Consider the following 20,144-nt stretch of genomic DNA (forward strand, 5'->3'; position numbering starts at 1 on the left):
ACCAAGGTGATGGTACTAAACTATTAATGAGAAATCTGCCCCCATGATCCAATCACCTCCCACCAGGCCCCACCTCCAACACTGCGGATTACAATTCAGCGTGAGATTTGGTGGGGACACTGATCCAGACCATATCAGTGTCCTTATAGGAAGAAATGCCAGAGAGCTTGCACATTTTTCTCTTTCTCTCTCTGCCATGTGAGGACTCACAGAGAAGGTGGGCATCCATAAGCCAGAAAGAAGACCCTCACCAGACACCCACCATACTGGCATTCTGACTTTTGGCTTCCCAGCCTCCAGAACTGGGAGAAAATAAGCATCTGTTGTGTAAGACCCCCAGTCTATAGCATTTTGTTACAGCAGCATGAAATAACTAAGACAAGAAGGAAGGTGACAATGAGAACCAACACAATTTAGGAATCGTCTGTGGTTCCTTGAGAGCCAACTCTGTCCAGGTGCCAGCATTTCTGTGCATTCCCAGCACTTTCCCGAATTATAGCACCCTTCCACAATGGTCTTGCCTCATGTGCCTGCCTGTCCAATTCTGGAATCGAGCTTGCTGCTAAGCTCTTCATGGTTGCATCCTTTAAAGGCTGTGCCCTACTTCCAGTGGGACAGCCAAGAGTCACCTGCCCTTCTCCTAACATAGAACAGTTCTACTTTCTGGAGAAGTCCCCTGACTGTCCCTGTTCCTCACACTGGGGCCCCTCTAATAGCAAAAATACATTTGACTTTGAATAGCGACCTTTAGACATCTGATCATCCTGTTGGATGTCTTCAACACATTCTTAAAATGTTTTCCAAGTCAGCTGGTGAGTAGCGTCTGATTTTGACTTATAATATATCAGTTCCTGGGATACAACCCTGAAGTTAGAAAGTGTTTGAAACCGTCCTATATTTACAGTAGGACTTTAATAAGCTGTCTCATTGGAAACTGGCCACAGAGCACATACATAGATGGTCAAAAGCCAAAGCCTCCTGTATTAGCTCAGGCTGCCATAACAAAGTACCATAACAAAGTACCACTGGGTGGCTTAAAAAAATGGGTAGATGTTTCTCACATTTCTGGAGGCTGGGAAGTTTGAGATCAAGGTTCTAGCAGGTTTGATGCCTGGTGAGGGTCTCTTCCTGGCTTGTAGACAGCTACCTTCTCTGTGCGTCTGCACATGGCAGAAGGAGAGAATGCAAGCACGCTCTCTGATGTCTCTTATAAGAGCGATAATCCCATCACGAAGGTTCCACCTTAATGACCTCATCTAACTCTAATTACTTCCAAAGGCCTCATCTACAGATACATCACACTGGGTCTTAGGGTTTCAACATACGAGTTTTGGTGGGGGTGGGGACACAGTTCAGTTCACAGCATCTCCTTCATAAGTGATAGATGAGGAAGGACTGTCAAAATCACTGTGGGGCAAATATCTACTGAAGCTGAATTCCTAAAACCCTAAAGTTCTCCTAGGAGACGAAAAGTGGTTCCTCGGTAGGCATGCTAGCTCTGATTAGAAATGGAAAAAAAATCAGAAATGGAAAAAAAGAACTCTCTTGGCATTACTTCTGGTCTGTGGATCTGCCCCACAGGAAAGACATAGCTTTCAATGTGTCTAATGGCATCTGAACAGACGTTCAGGTAACAGGAGGGTAGCAGAGACCCACAGGTTGAGGTTTTACCCATGAATTAAAAGAATGAGAAATTCTCAGCCTACTAAGGTTTCAGACATTATTGCAAATGACAGTGCAGAAAAGTGTTAGTAAGTGAAGATAGTTAGTATATCTAACTACACTAGTAAGTGAAGAAGTTAGTATATCACAGGAGGTGCTGAGGTATACTGGATCCTTAGAAAACTACATGTGATCCTGTATTTGAAAGCATCTGTCATACAGTACACACTTAAAAAAAGTTGGAGAACGTAAAGAAAATCTGGTTTTCTCCGAAACTCCTCCCAGCAATGAAGAGGGCTGTTGTCATAGCAAATAATAATAGTTCCTTTTTGTTGAGCACCTACTATGCAACAGTTTATGGGAGAGACTATAGTGCTCACCCACATCTCATCTTCCTCTCTTTCCTGGATACATGGGAACAGTACAGTCCACTTGTAGTTAGGAAGGGTCATGTGACAACCCCTTACCACTGAAACATGAGCAGAAGCATTGTTTGTCACATCTAGACATCTGAGAGCCAGTGTGCCATTTCCATGCTTTCTCCCTCCATCTAACAGTAAACATGGCAGCCTCATGTTGAGGTGGTGGAATCCCAAGGTGGAAGCTGCCTGGATACCTGGGTCACGGGAGAGTGGAGAGGCCCTGTCAGACCACATCAGGACTCATGTGCACATTAAATAAACTTGTGTTTTGTCATGTCACTCAAATTCCAGGGTTTGCCTATTGCATCAGCCAGCAGTTACTTCAGTTACTTTAACTGACTAATACACAGCTACTATTTTTGCTGTTAGGCTTATTTAGATATTGTAATTTAAAAGATAATAGTGCCTATATTCTTGTTGCAAAAGAAATCTAAAATACAGATAATTCACAATTCTTCTCTGTATAAAGTTCCTCCACAATTCAGCCCGCACCTCAGAGGTCACCACAATTAGCAACGTGCTGTGTACTATTTTATTGTATATTTTTATTCTTTTCTGTTTTAGTTTGTTTTTGAATGCATTTATTTCACAAACATGTTCATTAGGTGCTATAAAAATGTTTGTATCACCTTTTGTGTTTGTATAAATTAAATCAACAATAATTTCGGTCAAAATTAGTAGTCACAAGAATTTTTCTCCTTTATACAGGGTGCATATCCGGGGGCCTTCAAAAAGCTCATGAAAAAAATTGAATTAAAAGATAAAAATAAAAAATATGAACCAATTTCTGAACATAAACTATATCAAGTTCAAGACACTTTTGTAAGTGATGATACCAGATATTTAGTCCATTCCTAAAGAACTGAGAGTCCTGGGAATTTAACCACGTCAGTGCAGTCCTTTTACATTATTAACTGAAGAAAACTGAGTGTCCTTTGACAGCTTCTCAAGATTTGGACCGTGGGCTTTTGCGTTAACGCTGAAATGAGTTAAGACTTTGGGGGACTGTTGGGAAGGCAGGATTGGTTTTGAAAGGTGAAGACATGAGATTTGGGAGGGGCCACATGTGGAATGATATTGTTTGGCTCTGTGTCCCCACACAAATCTCATCTTGTAGCTCCCAATATTCCCACATGTTGTGGGAGGGACCCAGTGGGAGATAATTGAATCATGGGGTTGGGTCTTTCCCATACTGTTCTCGTGATAGTGAGTAAGTCTCAAGAGATCTGATGGTTTTAAAAACGGCAGTTTCCCTGTACAAGCTCTCTCTCTCTTTGTCTGCCGCCATCCATGTAAGACGTGACTTGCTCCTCCTTGCCTTCCACCATGATTGTGAGGCCTACCCAGCCACGTGGAACTGCAAGTCCAATAAACATCTTTCTTTTGTAACATTCCCAGTCTCTGGTATGCTTTATCAGCTGTGTGAAAAGGAATAAATACAGAGGGGTTCCCCTACTTCATTTGAAGGTTTATTAACTAACAATAATCAGTATAGTGTGGAATTGTCCTAAATTTAGAAACACATAAAAAGAAGAGAGTAAAGTCCAGGAATGGATCCACATGTATATGCATATATATAAAAGTCAAATATTGATAAAGATACAAATGAAGATTCGAGGAGAGAAATGATAGTGTATTCAACTGGGTCTAGAACAATTGGATATCTATATGCAAAACTGAATTTCAATCCGTAATTGCTTTCTTTCTGTCTATCTATCTATCTAGCTACCTACCTACATATCTATCTATGTAAAAAGGGAGGGAGAGAAAGAAAGATAAAGGTTTCATAAGGAATTATCTCATGTGATTATGAGGTCTTGTATATCCCAAATCTGTGAGGCAGGCCAGCAGGCTAGAAACTCACACAACATTTTTATGTTAGTCTTGCAGTAGAATTCCTTTTCCAGGAAACCTTGGTCTTTTCTCTTAACACCTTCAACTAACTGGATGAGGCCCATCCACATTATGGAGATTAAACTGCTTCCCTTAAAGTCAACTGATGGTAAATGTCTATCACAACTACAAAATACCTTCACAACAACATCTAGACTACTGTTTGACCAGATGGCTGAGCACTATAGCCTAGACAAGTTGACACATAATACTAACCATTGCACATATCTTACACCATACAAAAATGTAACTCAAAATGAACCACAGACTTAAATGTCAAAATTATGGGTTTTTTTTTTTTGTAGGAGAAAACAAAAAAAAATTGTGTTACCTGAGGTTATGTCTTAGTAAGCTCAGGCTGCCCTAACAAAATGCCGTGGACTGAGTAGCTGAAACAAAACAAATTTATTTTTTTTCACAGTTTTGAAGTATGGAAGTCCCAGATCAAGGACTGGCAGGGTTGGTTTCTGGTGACGGCCTTATTCCTGGCTTGTAGATAGCCCTTTCTCAATATATCCATTCTTGGCCTTTCCTCTGTGCATGTGCAGAGAGAGAGAGAGAGAGAGAGAGAGAGAGAGCGAGCTAGTGCAGGCACACAAGTAATTTCTTCTGTCTCTTCTAACTGCTTATAACCACACTAATCCTATGGGATCAAGGCCCCACCCTTATGACCTCTTTTAATATTAATTACTTCCTTAGAGGCCTCATCTCCAAATGCAGACACCCCGGGGCTGAGGGCTTCAAAGTATGAATTTGGTGGAGGACATAAGCATTAGCAAAGAAGGCACACATAGATTAATAAAACAGAATAGAGCTCAGAAATAGACCTGCACACTTACAGTCAGGTGATTCACAACAAAGGCAATAATGGTGAAAGTACAGTTTTTCCAGCAAAAGGTGCCTGAACAATTAGACATCTACAGGCAAATTATAATAACCTAGACACATCCTTACATATTCCGGAAAAATTAACTCGAAATAAATCACAGACCTAACGCAAAATGCAAAAACTATACAACCCTCTGTAAGAAAACATAAGAGAAAATTCACATAACTTTGAGTTCAGTGGTGAGTTTTTAAATTCAACACCAAAAGCATGATCAATGAAAGAAAAATTTACCAAGTAGATTTTATTAAAATAAACATCATGTGCTCTTCAAAGGACAATGTTAAGAGAATGAAAACAGAAGCCACAGACTAGCAGAAAACATCTGTGGTACACATATGTGATAAAGAACATGTCTCTACAACATACACGAATTCTTAAAGTTCAATGACAGATAAAACATGAAAATAGGCAAAGATCTGAACACACTCCTCACAAAAGAAGATATACACATGGCAAATAAGCATAATAAAAGTACTGAAAATCCGTTCTCATTAGATAATTGTGTACTAAAATGAGATACCACTACACACCTATTAGAATGTCCAAAATCCATAAAAAAGCAAAAAAAAAAAAAGAAAGGAAAACCAAGATCAATTGCCAGGGAAGATGTGGAGCAACAGAAACTCTCATTCATTGCTGGTGGAAATGCAACACGGTACAGCCACTTTGGAAGACAATTTGGCGTTTTCTTAAAAAACTGAACATAGACTTAGCATAAGATTCAGCAGTCATAATCAATTTACCCAATTGACGTGAAAACTTATGTCTACATAAAAATTTGTATATGATTGTATACAAAAGATTATTTCATAATCACCAAAAATAGAAGCATCCAAAATGTATTTCATTTGGTGAATGGATATATATATACACACACACTATGGTACAACCAGACAATGATACTACTACTCTTCAATGAAAAGGAATAAGTTCCGAGCCACACAAAGTTATACATGACTCTTCAGTTCATTATGCTAGGTGAAAGAAACCAGTCTAAAAAGGCTACATAGTATACAAGTCTATTTATATGACATTCAGGAAAAGGCAAAATTATAAAGATGAAAAACCTATCAGTGGTGTCCAAGGGGGTTATCTGCCAGGGACAAGGGATTTATCAGGGCAGTCAAACTAGTATGGTAATACTGTAATGGTGGATGCATGCTTGCTTTCATCTGAATATTTGTGTTCCCACAAAATTCATCTGCTGAAATACCAAGGTGATGGTATTAGGCAGAAGGTGGGGTATTTGGAGAATGACTAGATCATGAGAGCAGAGTCCTCATGAATGGGATCAGTGTTTTTATAAAATAGACCCCACAGAGATCCCTTGCCCCTTCTTCCATGTGAGGACATAGGGGAAAGGCAACTGTCTATGAACTAGGGAGCAGGTCTCCATCAGACGTGACATCTGCCAGCACCTTGATCTTGGACTTCCCAACCTCCAGAATGTGAGAAATAAAGTTGCGTTGTCTATAAGCCACCCAGTCTACACTATTTTTGTTATGGAAGCCCAAAGGGACTAAGACAACGGCACGAGGCATTTGTCAAAACCCATAGATCTTTACAGCACAAAGAGTGAAGCTTAATGAATGTAAAGTCTAAAAGTAACTTAAGAAGTTGGAGAATCATGGGACAGAATGTAGAATGTTACACACACACACACAAACCTAGCTGCATTATACATATATGAAACTACCACAGTGAAGCAAGTGGGGGGAAAGTTACCATATTTGGGTACTCCATCAAAGAAATATATTTTTTATAAAGTATAAGTCGGCCAGATAAGCATGTAAAATAGTTGAACATTTGATAATCATTTATATAATTTTTCAGATATGAAAACTATTTGGATTCTGTTTAATAAAACGTCCTTATCTTTTAAAAATGCATATTGAATCATTTCGAGATGAAATGGTCTAATGCCTTAGATTCGCTCCACGTTATTCCAGAAGCTGATGTGCAGGTAGGCGAGTGTCTAACTGGAACCAGATTTGCTGTGTATTTAAAGTTGTTCATGCTCGGTATCTAGTATCCTGGGTTCATTACATTAGTTTCTATTATTCTGTATGTGTGAAGGCTTTCCCTAATAAAATTTTTTTATAATAAATATGCCATTAAAAGTGAAATCCTAAAGGAAACTGACCACTTTGTAGAAATAAAATAAACCAGTAAGCAAACTGATCCAAAAAGAAAAAGAAAACTTTAATTAAACTATAAAAACTGAAACTGTACAATATTCAAAGCTCAAGCCACCTTCAAACATTCCAGGTTAGGCAGTATTGGAGGCCAATTCTACCAAATGATCAGGGAAAACTAACCACCATCTTATCTCATCTCTTCCAGAACATACAAAATATTTACAATTGTTCAATTCATTCTTCCAGACTAGCCCTCCTGGATTCAAAAACCAGATGAGGACCACATCCCACCCTTGATGGAAAAAAAAAGCACACATTAAGTAAGCTCCCTTACATAGCAGCAAATATCCTACGTAAATTACTAGCGTATTAAATAAATAAACAGGCTCTGCCCAAGGAAATAACATACGGTTTAACATTAGGGAAAAAAAAAACGGTTTCATTGTAATTCCTTACATACAAAATGGAGGAGAAAAAAATTTGATCGTGTCAACGGGTACAGAAAAAGCTTTTTAAAGAAATTTAATATGAGTTCATGGTAAAAAAAAAAAGTATTTAACCTATATTCAAAGAGAAATTGCATTTCCTAAAATCAACAGCAAACATACTTAAATGCGAAACGTTCGAATAATTATCATTCACGTCAGGAACGAGAAGTAGATGTAGGCTATTATCTCTACATTTGAAATCAGGATTGAGACACAAAGAGCTATAAGTACCAAAATGAGTAAGTGGTATGAATACTGGAAGAATATGTAATGTTTAGTGATAATACCATTATCGATCTTGAAAATTCAAAGGAAAAGGTATGTGGAATATTCAAGTGCATCGGCCTTCAGAACGAGGTGTGCAACAGATTACTACAGCAAAATCAAAATCTTCACCTCACGAAAGCAATAAATAACTACAACAATTAATAGACAATATGCCATTTGCAATAGCAACAAAATTCATGAATTGCCTGAAAAGAAGTCGAATAAAAATGTATAAGGTCTTTATAGAGACAACTGTCGAAGTACACTGACATATTCAGGTAAAAAAAAAAGCTTGAAATACATAGAGGAGTATAATATATTCATTCATGGGGAGCACAACACTGTAAAAATGTAAACTCAGCTTAAATTATTTACAATTTAGTGCCTTACCTGTAGCCGCCGCCATTACAACAAATTTGGGCTGCTGTGCTCTGCTTCCCAAATCAAACCTGGAAAACTACAGAATGGAAACAGTAAATAAAAAACCAGTATCAGCAACAAAATCTACGCAACAAAACAGGGAAAGCCCAGGGTGAGACTCAAGACTGTGTTGAGCTGGTACTTGTGTGTGACACTTGCAGTGTTGGTTGGAGGGGTTTAGCGGCAGGGATGTTGGGGAGGTTTGCAGCCTGCCTACACGGTAGATGACAGAATGGGTAGAATAAAAGTTTGAAATTTTCCACTTCACTTCTTTGCACAATCTGAGGCAGCCCCTGAAAACACGATGCCAAGAGCCCTAGGCAATAGCAGGACACCAGGAAAATTTGGTTGGTTAAGGCAGTATGACTCCAGAGTTCTGCTAATAACAACCTGAAACCACCATAGTGGGAGAGGAATTACATTTAAAAAAAAAAATTCTTTCAACAGAACACAAAGACTGAAATAGGAGGTCACTACAACCGCGGGAGCGGCCGCCCCGCCCCGCAGGGAGCACCTGGCCTGGGACCCGCAGGCATTCTCTACAAGGGGTGCAGCTGTGCAAATGCTCACAGGTGACAGAAACAGAGCATCTCCTGCCCATCACTTCATCCAACAGCCAGAGGTGACGAAGACGACCCTCCTGAGTGAGGACTGAGGGTCCACACCGCCCTCCCACCCCACACACCATAGAGGGACCACAGAATCCAGCTCAGCCCCTCTTGTCAGCCCTGGTAAACGCAGGCAATGATGTCACCCAGACCACACCCCTTCCCCCAATGCCACTTCAGGGGGACTCAGAGTCAGAGACTTGGTCTGAGGGGAGCAGAAGCAATCTGCAGAGGATGGCGGTCCAGGCTCAGCCAGGCATCAACTTCAGGACCCTGAGGGATGACCGAAGGCCCCCCGCCCACCCCCAACTCCCCCGACCCCACCAGGATCTACAGCCTCAGGATCCCCGTCCCAATCCTTACCCCTTGCCCCATCACCATCTTCATGCTTACCTCCACCCCCATCCGATCCCCATCCAGGCAGAATCCAGTTCCACCCCTGCCCGGAACCCAGGGTAGTACCGTTGCCAGGATGTGACGCCACTGACTTGCGCATTGGAGGTCAGAAGACCGCGAGATTCTCGCCCTGAGCAACGAGCAACGGCCTGACGTCGGCGGAGGGAAGCCGGCCCAGGCTCGGTGAGGAGGCAAGGTAAGACGCTGAGGGAGGACTGAGGTGGGCCTCACCTCAGACAGAGGGCCTCAAATAATCCAGTGCTGCCTCTGCTGACGGGCCTGGGCCACCCCGCAGGGGAAGACTTCCAGGCTGGGTCGCCACTACCTCACCCCACCGACCCCCGCCGCTTTAGCCACAGGGAACTCTGGGGACAGAGCTTAATGTGGCCAGGGCAGGGCTGGTTAGAAGAGGTCAGGGCCCACGCTGTGGCAGGAATCAAGGTCAGGACCCCGAGAGGGAACTGAGGGCAGCCTAACCACCACCCTCACCACCATTCCCGTCCCCCAACACCAGCCCCACCCCCATCCCCCATTCCCCATTCCCATCCCCACCCCCACCGCTATCCTGGCAGAATCCGGGCTTTGCCCCTGGTATCAAGTCACGGAAGCTCCGGGAATGGCGGCCAGGCACGTGAGTCCTGAGGTTCACATCTACGGCTAAGGGAGGGAAGGGGTTCGGTATCGCGAGTACGGCCGTTGGGCGGCAGCGAAAGGGCCCAGGCCCTCCTGGAAGACAATGGAGTCCTGAGGGGACCCAGCATGCCAGGACAGGGGGCCCACTGTACCCCTGTCTCAAACTGAGGCACCTTTTCATTCGGCTACGGGAATCCTAGGGATGCAGACCCACTTCAGCAGGGGGTTGGGGCCCAGCCCTGCGAGGAGTCAAGGGGAGGAAGAAGAGGGAGGACTGAGGGGACCTTGGAGTCCAGATCAGTGGCAACCTTGGGCTGGGGGATGCTGGGCACAGTGGCCGAATGTGCTCTGTGCTCATTGCGCCTTCAGGGTGACAAGAGAGTTGAGGGCTGTGGTCTGAAGAGTGGGACTTCAGGTCAGCAGAGGGCGGAATCCCAGGATCTGCAGGGCCCAAGGTGTACCCCCAAGGGGCCCCTATCTGGTGGACAGATGCAGTGGTCCTAGGATCTGCCAAGCATCCAGGTGAAGAGCCAGAGGGAGGATTGAGGGTACTCCTGGGACAGAATGCAGACTGGGGGCCCCATAAAAATCTGCCCTGCCCCTGCGGTTACCTCAGAGAGCCTGGGCAGGGCTGTCAGCTGAGGTCCCTTCATTACCCTAGGATCATTGATGTCAGGGAAGGGGAAGCCTTGGTCTGAGGGGGCTGCACTCAGGGCAGTAGAGGGAGGCTCTCAGACCCTACTAGGAGTGGAGGTGAGGACCAAGCAGTCTCCTCACCCAGGGTACACGGACTTCAATAAATTTGGACATCTCTCGTTGTCCTTTCCGGGAGGACCTGGGAATGTATGGCCAGATGTGGGTCCCCTCATGTTTTTCTGTACCATATCAGGTATGTGAGTTCTTGACATGAGCGATTCTCAGGCCAGCAGAAGGGAGGGATTAGGCCCTATAAGGAGAAAGGTGAGGGCCCTGAGTGAGCACAGAGGGGACCCTCCACCCCAGTAGAGTGGGGACCTCACAGAGTCTGGCCAACCCTCCTGACAGTTCTGGGAATCCGTGGCTGCGTTTGCTGTCTGCACATTGGGGGCCCGTGGATTCCTCTCCCAGGAATCAGGAGCTCCAGGAACAAGGCAGTGAGGACTTGGTCTGAGGCAGTGTCCTCAGGTCACAGAGTAGAGGGGGCTCAGATAGTGCCAACGGTAAAGGTTTGCCGTGGATTCAAACCAAGGGCCCCACCTGCCCCAGAACACATGGACTCCAGAGCGCCTGGCCTCACCCTCAATACTTTCAGTCCTGCAGCCTCAGCATGCGCTGGCCGGCTGTACCCTGAGGTGCCCTCTCACTTCCTCCTTAAGGTTCTGAGGGGACAGGTTGACATGGAGGACCAGAGGCCCCCGGAGGAGCACTGAAGGAGAAGATCTGTAAGTAAGCCTTTGTTAGAGCCTCCAAGGTTCAGTTCAGTACTCAGCTGAGGTCTCTCACATGCTCCCTCTCTCCCCAGGCCTGTGGGTCTCCATTGCCCAGCTCCTGCCCACACTCCCGCCTGCTGCCCTGACCAGAGTCATCATGCCTCTTGAGCAGAGGAGTCAGCACTGCAAGCCTGAAGAAGGCCTTGAGGCCCGAGGAGAGGCCCTGGGCCTGGTGGGTGCGCAGGCTCCTGCTACTGAGGAGCAGGAGGCTGCCTCCTCCTCTTCTACTCTAGTTGAAGTCACCCTGGGGGAGGTGCCTGCTGCCGAGTCATCAGATCCTCCCCAGAGTCCTCAGGGAGCCTCCAGCCTCCCCACTACCATGAACTACCCTCTCTGGAGCCAATCCTATGAGGACTCCAGCAACCAAGAAGAGGAGGGGCCAAGCACCTTCCCTGACCTGGAGTCCAGCTTCCAAGCAGCACTCAGTAGGCAGGTGGCCGAGTTGGTTCATTTTCTGCTCCTCAAGTATCGAGCCAGGGAGCCGGTCACAAAGGCAGAAATGCTGGGGAGTGTCGTCGGAAATTGGCAGTACTTCTTTCCTGCGATCTTCAGCAAAGCTTCCGATTCCTTGCAGCTGGTCTTTGGCATCGAGCTGATGGAAGTGGACCCCATCGGCCACTTGTACATCTTTGCCACCTGCCTGGGCCTCTCCTACGATGGCCTGCTGGGTGACAATCAGATCATGCCCAAGGCAGGCCTCCTGATAATCGTCCTGGCCATAATCGCAAGAGAGGGCGACTGTGCCCCTGAGGAGAAAATCTGGGAGGAGCTGAGTGTGTTAGAGGTGTTTGAGGGGAGGGAAGACAGTATCTTGGGGGATCCCAAGAAGCTGCTCACCCAACATTTCGTGCAGGAAAACTACCTGGAGTACCGGCAGGTCCCCGGCAGTGATCCTGCATGCTATGAATTCCTGTGGGGTCCAAGGGCCCTCATTGAAACCAGCTATGTGAAAGTCCTGCACCATATGCTAAAGATCAGTGAAGGACCTCGCATTTCCTACCCACCCCTGCATGAGTGGGCTTTGAGAGAGGGGGAAGAGTGAGTCTGAGCACGAGTTGTAGCCAGGGCCAGTGGGAGGGGGTCTGGGCCAGTGCACCTTCCGGGGCCCCATCCGTTAGTTTCCACTGCCTCCTGTGACGTGAGGCCCATTCTTCACTCTTTGAAGCGAGCAGTCAGCATTCTTAGTAGTGGGTTTCTGTTCTGTTGGATGACTTCGAGATTGTTCTTTTCCTGTTGGAGTTGTTCAAATGTTCCTTTTAACAGATGGTTGAATGAGCGTCAGCATCCAGGTTTATGAATGACAGTAGTCACACATAGTGCTGTTTATATAGTTTAGGAGTAAGAGTCTTGTTTTTTATTCAGATTGGGAAATCCATTCCATTTTGTGAATTGTGACATAATAATAGCAGTGGAAAAGTATTTGCTTAAAATTGTGAGCGAATTAGCAATAACATACATGAGATAACTCAAGAAATCAAAAGATAGTTGATTCTTGCCTTGTACCTCAATCTATTCTGTAAAATTAAACACATATGCAAACCAGGATTTCCTTGACTTCTTTGAGAATGCAAGCGAAATTAAATCTGAATAAATAATTCTTCCTCTTCACTGGCTCGTTTCTTTTCCATTCACTCAGCATCTGCTCTGTGGGAGGCCCTGGGTTAGTAGTGGGGATGCTAAGGTAAGGCAGACTCACGCCTACCCATAGGGTTGTAGAGCCTAGGACCTGCAGTCATATAATTAAGGTGGTGAGAAGTCCTGTAAGATGTAGAGGAAATGTAAGAGAGGGGTGACGGTGTGGGGCTCCGGGTGAGAGTTGTGGAGTGTCATTGCCCTGAGCTGGGGCATTTTGGGCTTTGGGAAACTTCAGTTCCTTCTGAAGGAGCTGACTCTAATGAAGCTGGGTGGGCCCAGAGCCAGATTCTCAGAGTGTGGGAGAAAAGCCTGGAATGGAAAGCAACTCTGAGCAGTTTCTTTCGAATGGGGGATGAACAGAGAGGAATCTCTACCTCAGGCAGGAATGGAAGGTGTCGTCTGCTTTTGTCCCACTGCTGTTGAACGCAGCCCAAGATCTAGGTGATGGACACCCATCATCTGCAAGGGTTTCCTGAGCGATAAGGCTGAATTTCCCAGGAAGGGTGGCCCAGAAGCCCCTGGCCAGGTGCTTTTCTGCCAGGCAGGGAGAGCCAGAGCTGACTCCATTAAAAAGGCATTCCAACTAGGTTATCTCAAGTGCAATTTGACCAATTGTAAGCACGGGCTAGATTTTGGATGGTAACAAAATGGATGAAAATGGTGGTTTGGGTGGGAAAGCAGCTGGGAGAGAGAGAAGCAGCTGGTCTTTTGACACAGATTGTAGGAGCTCTGAGGTGCACCTGGCTGGGCAAAACTCCTGCACACCCAAATTTTGAAGTGCATTCTCTGAGAGGAAATACTTAACTGAATTTTATGGAAGAAGCTTCTGTTTTGGGCTAATTATTCCATGTCCTATTGAGCTGTATATTCTCTGGTAAGTCCTGGAGAACAACGACAGCAACAACAAAATCCCGGAGTGTTAGGGCCTCGGGTTGAAAAATATTGGAAATAACAGCCATCCGCCATTTGTTAAACTTCTAATTTATACCAGGCCCGGAGTCAGGTGCTTCACCTGCGTTGCATACACTCCAACTGTCCTACTAGACAGTCCTTATCACATCTGCTTACAGATGAAGAATCCAAGGCTCACAGGGTGTGTGAATTGGGCTATAAAAACAGGGTATTTCCTGGGTATTTCCCAGGATCACGTGGCTAGTGAGGAACAGGGCAGAACCCGACCCCTGTTCTGAATTCCTTTAGAGCCCATGCTGTTCCCACTTCTCCCTGCCTGAGGCTGACCTCCTGACAGGTGCTTCATCTTTCTTCTCAGCACTGCGCCATGTCTCTCAGGTGACAAAAAGAAGGACCTCGAGGCCAGCGTAATAAAGCAGGCCTGGAGAACGCGACAGTGAGAATCAAACACCATTTGGGGCTGGTGTGCGCTGGGTTCCCTGAGAGCCGACACTGGCAAGATGTGTTCATTTCTGTCCAGCCCCAGCACTTTCAGAATTACAGCACATTTCCCCGGGTCACTTCCATGTGTCCTGTCTGACTCCGGAACCTATAGGGCCTGCTGATCAGCTCCTCACTGGTCCCCACAGAACAGCCCAGAATCCCCTGCTCACCTCCTGACAGGGAGCATTCCTTCTCACAGTAGAAGTCCTCTGGCTGTCCCGTCTCTCACCCAGGAAGCCATATGATATCAACAATCCTTTTGATATAAAAACTCACACGGGGACAGTGACGTTTAGACACCTGGTTACCACTCCGGTTGTCTTCAACACACTCTCTGATTGTTTTCTGAAAGGGCTGAGTGGTCTGTTTCGCCATATTATCTAAGGGTTCTTGTGCGATGTCACCCTGAAGTTAGAGGAATTTGGAACCACCTTGATACCTGAAATCGGACTTTCACAGGGCGTCCTTTTGGAATTCGCCTCTGAATACATGCACAGATAAATGGTCAAAGAGCAAACCATCCCTCATGAGTATTAGATGAGAAAAACCTTGGGAAATCCCAGTGGAACAAACATCTACTTACTGAGGCTGAATTCCTAAATTTCTGGAGTCCTCCAGGAGTCTAAAAACGATTCCTTGAAAACATGTCAACTCTAATGAAAGAGGAATAATTAAGCAGCCTTCTGTTTCTTGTCTGTTTACCTGCTCCACGGGAAAATACTGGCCTTTATTGTGCCTACAGGCACTCGACAGGTGTTCAGGCTTGTGGAGGGTAGCAGAAATTCACAGGTTAACATTTTGACCGGGAATCAAATGGAGGAAAAATGCTCAGCCTACTAAGGATTAAAGGGTATTGCAAAGGGAAGCCTTCTCGCCGAGACTTTCAAGAGTCTTGGGCAGTTAGTTGTGATCGTATATTTGAAAACATCAGTTACATATTTGACACTGGAAAAAGTTGGAGAATGTCACGGCAAATTTGGCCTTCTCAGAAACTCCTAGAAATGAGAAGGGTAGTGTAATACCAAAGAATCACAGTTGTTTTTGTTGAGCACCTACTATGTAACAGTTTATGGGGGAGGGTATAGTACTCACACACATTTTGTCTCTGTCTCCTTCCTGGACACATGGGAACAGTAAAGTCCTTGCAGTTAGGATGGGTCATGTGACATTTCCTTTATACCAATATAGGAGCAGAAGCATTGTTTGTCACATCCAGGCATGTGGGAGCCAGTGTGCCATTTCCACGCTTTCTCTCCGCTTTCACTAGCAAACATGGCAGCTTCATCTTGAGCTGGTGGAATCACAAGGTGGAAGCAGCTTGGATTCCTGGGTCCCGTGAGAGTGGAGAGCCCCTGGCAAACTGCATCAGAACTTATTTGCACATAAAATAAACTTGTGTTGTGGCAAGCCATTCATGGTTGTTCTGTTGCAATGGCTAGCAGTTACTTAAACTGACATGGCTAGTATTTCTGTTTGTCAGGTTTAATTTTTTTTTTATTTAAAATGTAGTATTGTACATATTCTTATTGCAAAAATTATAGAAATGTAGATAATTCACAATTTTCCCCTTTACAAATCTCCTCCACATTTAACAACGCCCACCACCCCCACCGCCCCCTCAGAGGTCACCACAATTAACGGTGTTGTGTATTATTTTACTGCTGACTCTAGGCTTCTCACTGACAGATAAACTATAACAATATATTGTTTTTATTCAATATACAAGAACAATGATATACATATTGATATTCTTTTATCACTTTATAAAATGGATGTAGGCTCTTTCCACAACGGCAGATAGATGATAGATAGATAGATAGATAGATAGATAGATAGATAGATAGATAGATAGATCGATCTTTCTCACTTTTGAAACCACTTTCTATAATTCTAAAGTAGACATGCACCACAATTAATTAAACTCTTTCTTCCTAATGGGCATATAAGTTGTTTCCCATTTGCTGTATGATAAGTACAATAAAATAAACGTCTCTTCCTATGAATTTTAGGCAAACATGGTTTTCTTATAAGAAGGATATATTAACATGGACACTGGGTTAAAGTGAAAGGGTGAAAATAGTTTAACATTTAAAATATTTCTAAAATGTTATTACAAAAATGCTATACCAATTCAAATTCTCATAAAAATCACAATTGATTTAAAATTCTGAACTGTGGACAGGACATTTCTTCTCTGCTTTGAGAAGGATTTGGTGAGACTGAAGAGGAGCCAGGTAATGAGAGCAGACAGGAGACCCTCAGCCCGTGAGGGAGGATCCAGGGAGGATCCTGGGGAGAGCCGTTGCTAGCGTCCATGAGAGAGACCACATGCGAAACCAAGTCCACAGAGCCCCAGGCAGGCTGGCACTCCGAGCTCTAAATCCAGACCTCAGGCCGGTGGGGTCAGGGGCCTGAGGGAGAGAAGGGGGAAGGGAGGAGGGAGGACAGGACAACGAATAGGAATAGAGTTGGGAAATCCCGGCAACATCATCACCAGCTGGAGGGGGCCCTGTGATCTGAGTGTTGGCTGAATGCACCAGGGCTGTGCTGGTCAACCTTCCCGCCCTCAGAATCCCCTTCCCTCTCTCAGGAAGAGCTTGGCTGACTCCCTGCGTCATTCTGGGCCAGCTACCTCTCTTGAACACTCCAGTGGTCCTTTGTACCTTCACCAGCGTCCCAGATGTGGGAACTGTCTTCATGCCTGCTGGGGGCTGGTGTTTTATCCCCCGGGGACCTTCTATAGAGGCTGGGCTATGTGAGTGGGTTGCTGACTGATGACCAACTGCCGAGACAGGCCAGGAATGCCCATGAGCAGTTGAAAGGGGCAGTGGGGCTGCATGGAGGAGAAATGGGAGGAAGAGTGCCCTGGGACTAGTCAGCTCAGACTCTGCAGATGAAGGATTGGCTGTGGACGTGCCTTGAAAATGTTCCAGTTGGCGACTGTGTCTCAGATAGCCTTCTGTGGCTTCTGAACCCTTGGCACAGAACGGGACAGGTGTCCTAGGGCAGTGACCACTGGCGTATGTTGCCAGCTGACAGTGTCTGGGGTAGGGGGCTGGACCAAGGTGTGTACGTGAGCAGGTTGTATGGCAAGGCAGTGCAGGTGGCAGCTTTCCTTGTTAAACTGATGGGGACGTGTGGGGTCCAATACAGGAAGCATCCTGTTGGGAGCATCCTCACCTCCATGACAGTGTTTGGGCCTGGGGAGAAGGCGTCTGCAGTGACCCTCTCCGTGGTAGTTTCCACAGGGTTTCTGAACTCAAGTGAGCACAGGTGAAAGAACTGTGGGTTTCTTCATGTAGGCAGGAGGCCCAGGAAGGGCAGACTCCATAATTTGAATCAAAGAATTCCCATGCCAGGTGATTTCATTCATTCATGCACTTATTGATTCCTACAGAAAACTTTTATTCAATATATGCTGAAGAAACAGCAAGTCAACAAAACAATAGAAAGTGGCAAGGCCCTTAATTCAGTCTGTAGGGAGTGGGGGGAGATGGTGAGGTGGTGTGAATCGCCCATCTGAGCCAGGGAAGCCAGGAAGGCAGAGCCAGACTTGGGGACCGGCAGTGTGCAAGAAAAGGAGCGACAGCCTGTGTCCAGGCCAGAAAGCTCTCCTTCTATGACAATATCGATCTGGTTTTCTTCCTGGATGCTGCCTGTGTGTGAAAGCAACTGCTGCTCTCTGTGCCTACCTGCCTCTGTTAGTAGGGAAAATGGTCATGGTCAGCGGATGCTCACTTCTGCTCACCTTGGATCACTTCTACTGAAGGGACGGTTTGACAGCAAGAAGACAGGAAGAAACTTTTGGGGAGGATGAATATATTTTTCACCTTCACTGTGGTTGTGGTTTCATGGGACTAAACATTTCTCGAAACTCTTTGATTTGTTTCTCAGCACTTAGGAGAAAAAGTAAGCAGAAAACCAGGAAGGATATAGATGACCTGAAAAGCACCATTAACTACTCTGACTAAATAAAACAATAAGAAAAGCACCGCATTCAACAATAGCAGAATAAACAGTCCTCTCAAGTGTGCATGAAATATCTCCCCAGATAGATGGTATTCTGGGCCATCAAACAAAGCTTACAAATTGAAAAGAATAGAAATAATAGATAGCCTCTTCTTAGGCCATAATATAATTAAACTCAAAACCAAACACCAAGATATCTGAAAAATGCCCAAATATTGGAAATTTTAAAATATGCTCCTAAATAACCTATGGGTCAAAGAGGGAGCCTCAGGAGAATTTTAAAAATACATTAAGTTGAATGAAAGTAAAAATGTACATACAAAAAGTGGGATTCGGCTAAAGTGTGTCCTTGAGGGAAATATATAGCATATTTTAAATGTTTATATTAGAAAATGAAATCTAAAATCAATAGCCAAAAGTTTCACCCTAGGAAACCAAAGAACGAAGAGCAAGTTGAATTAGAGAAATTGTAGAGGATGCCCCCCTCCCTCCCCACACTCCTACCTCTTTCCCCTTACTCCCTACCCCTACCATTTGAGACACACAGACACACACACCATTTTGCAACATGTTCACTTTATTTTCATCACCATGGGGCACACCCTTTGGGGTGTAAAATGTACTCTACACCCTGTTGGCTATTTATCTGGGGTTAGACCTCTGGAGACTTTTCAGATAGACTTGAAGTCTCTGGCCTTGCCCGGGAATTACTGGCTGCCCGAAGAGAGACTGGAGAAGGTGGTGGTCTCCTTGCCCTTGTGGTCCCGCTGTGGCGCATTTTGATTGAGTTCCTCGTTCGGCTGGTCAGAGTGGCTGGATAGTGTTGGCCCACTCCATTCCTCAGGTTTTTTTGAAGCGGTGGTCTTTTAGGGAGAGCCTTTTGTTCCTGGAACTTCCTTGACGGGTCCCTTTTCCCTTCCGGGTTGTCTTGGGAACCCGGAAGGAAACAGGGAGATCAAAGAAGGGCACTGGTTTGGGGAAGAGGATGGAGGAGGGGTGAGAACAGGGGCTTCATAGAGAAATGGTGCAGGCTGGGGTGGGGGTTGTGCCAGGGGAGGACAGGGTAGGAGTCAGAGCTTGGGTGGGCCGTTCACTTTGATAGGGCTTCTGGGCCAGGGTTGAGAGGATGCCTTCCACTTCCTCGCCTCTTTGGTGTTGGTGGGTGGTTGTTGGACAATGGGCTGGAGGCTCGTGGTTTCCTGGACATCTTCACCAGACCAGCGTCTCTCAACAGTCTACTCCAGTCCACCTGGTCTCTCCAAGCCTCCCCCAGGACAGTGAAGGCAGGCCAGCAGGCTAGAAACTCACACAACATTTTTATGTTAGTCTTGTGGTAGAATTCCTTTTCCAGGAAACCTTGGTCTTTTCTCTTAACACCTTCAACTAATTGGATGAGGCCCATCCGCATTATGGAAGTTAAACTGCTTTACTTAAAATCAACTGATTGTAAATGTTGATCACATCTACAAAATACCTTCACAGCAACATCTAGACTACTGTTTGACCACACAGCTGAGCAGTATAGCCTAGACAAGTTGACACATAATACTAGCCATTGCACATATCTTGCACCATACAGAAATGTAACTCAAAATGAACTACAGACTTTAAATGTCAAAATTACTTTTTTTTTTTCTAGGAGGAAACAAAAAAAAAAATTGTGTTACCTGAAGTTATGTCTTAAGTCAGCTCAGGCTGCCATAACAAAATGCCATTGACTGAGTAGCTGAAACAACAGAAATTTATTATTTTTTTCACAGTTTTGAAGTCTGGAAGTCCTAGATCAAGGACTGGCGGGGTTGGCTTCTGGTGATGGCCTTATTCGTGGCTTGTAGATGGCCCTTTATTAATCTGTCCATT

At 45.1% G+C, this 20,144-nt stretch overlaps 2 protein-coding genes across 2 annotated transcripts; one reads left to right on the forward strand and one right to left on the reverse strand.

Moving 5' to 3' along the window:
- Nucleotides 1-9,252: 9,252 nt before the first annotated feature.
- Nucleotides 9,253-12,893, forward strand: LOC129529976 (melanoma-associated antigen 3). The gene is made up of 3 exons (XM_055376106.2): nucleotides 9,253-9,379; nucleotides 11,172-11,237; nucleotides 11,318-12,893. The coding sequence occupies exon 3, from the start codon at nucleotides 11,383-11,385 to the stop codon at nucleotides 12,325-12,327; it is 945 nt and encodes a 314-aa protein (XP_055232081.1). The 5' UTR covers nucleotides 9,253-9,379; nucleotides 11,172-11,237; nucleotides 11,318-11,382; the 3' UTR covers nucleotides 12,328-12,893.
- Nucleotides 12,894-18,843: 5,950 nt separating this feature from the next.
- On the reverse strand, nucleotides 18,844-19,921 carry LOC129529977 (chondrosarcoma-associated gene 2/3 protein). Its single transcript, XM_055376107.2, has 2 exons — nucleotides 19,379-19,921; nucleotides 18,844-19,220 (listed from the first exon to the last, which is right to left on the reverse strand). Exons 1-2 carry the CDS (start codon nucleotides 19,690-19,692, stop codon nucleotides 19,151-19,153), a joined length of 384 nt encoding a protein of 127 aa, XP_055232082.1. The 5' UTR covers nucleotides 19,693-19,921; the 3' UTR covers nucleotides 18,844-19,150.
- Between the last annotated feature and the right edge of the window lie 223 nt (nucleotides 19,922-20,144).

The sequence above is a fragment of the Gorilla gorilla genome, chromosome X (assembly GCF_029281585.2).
Source record: "Gorilla gorilla gorilla isolate KB3781 chromosome X, NHGRI_mGorGor1-v2.1_pri, whole genome shotgun sequence".
NCBI lineage: Eukaryota > Metazoa > Chordata > Mammalia > Primates > Hominidae > Gorilla > Gorilla gorilla.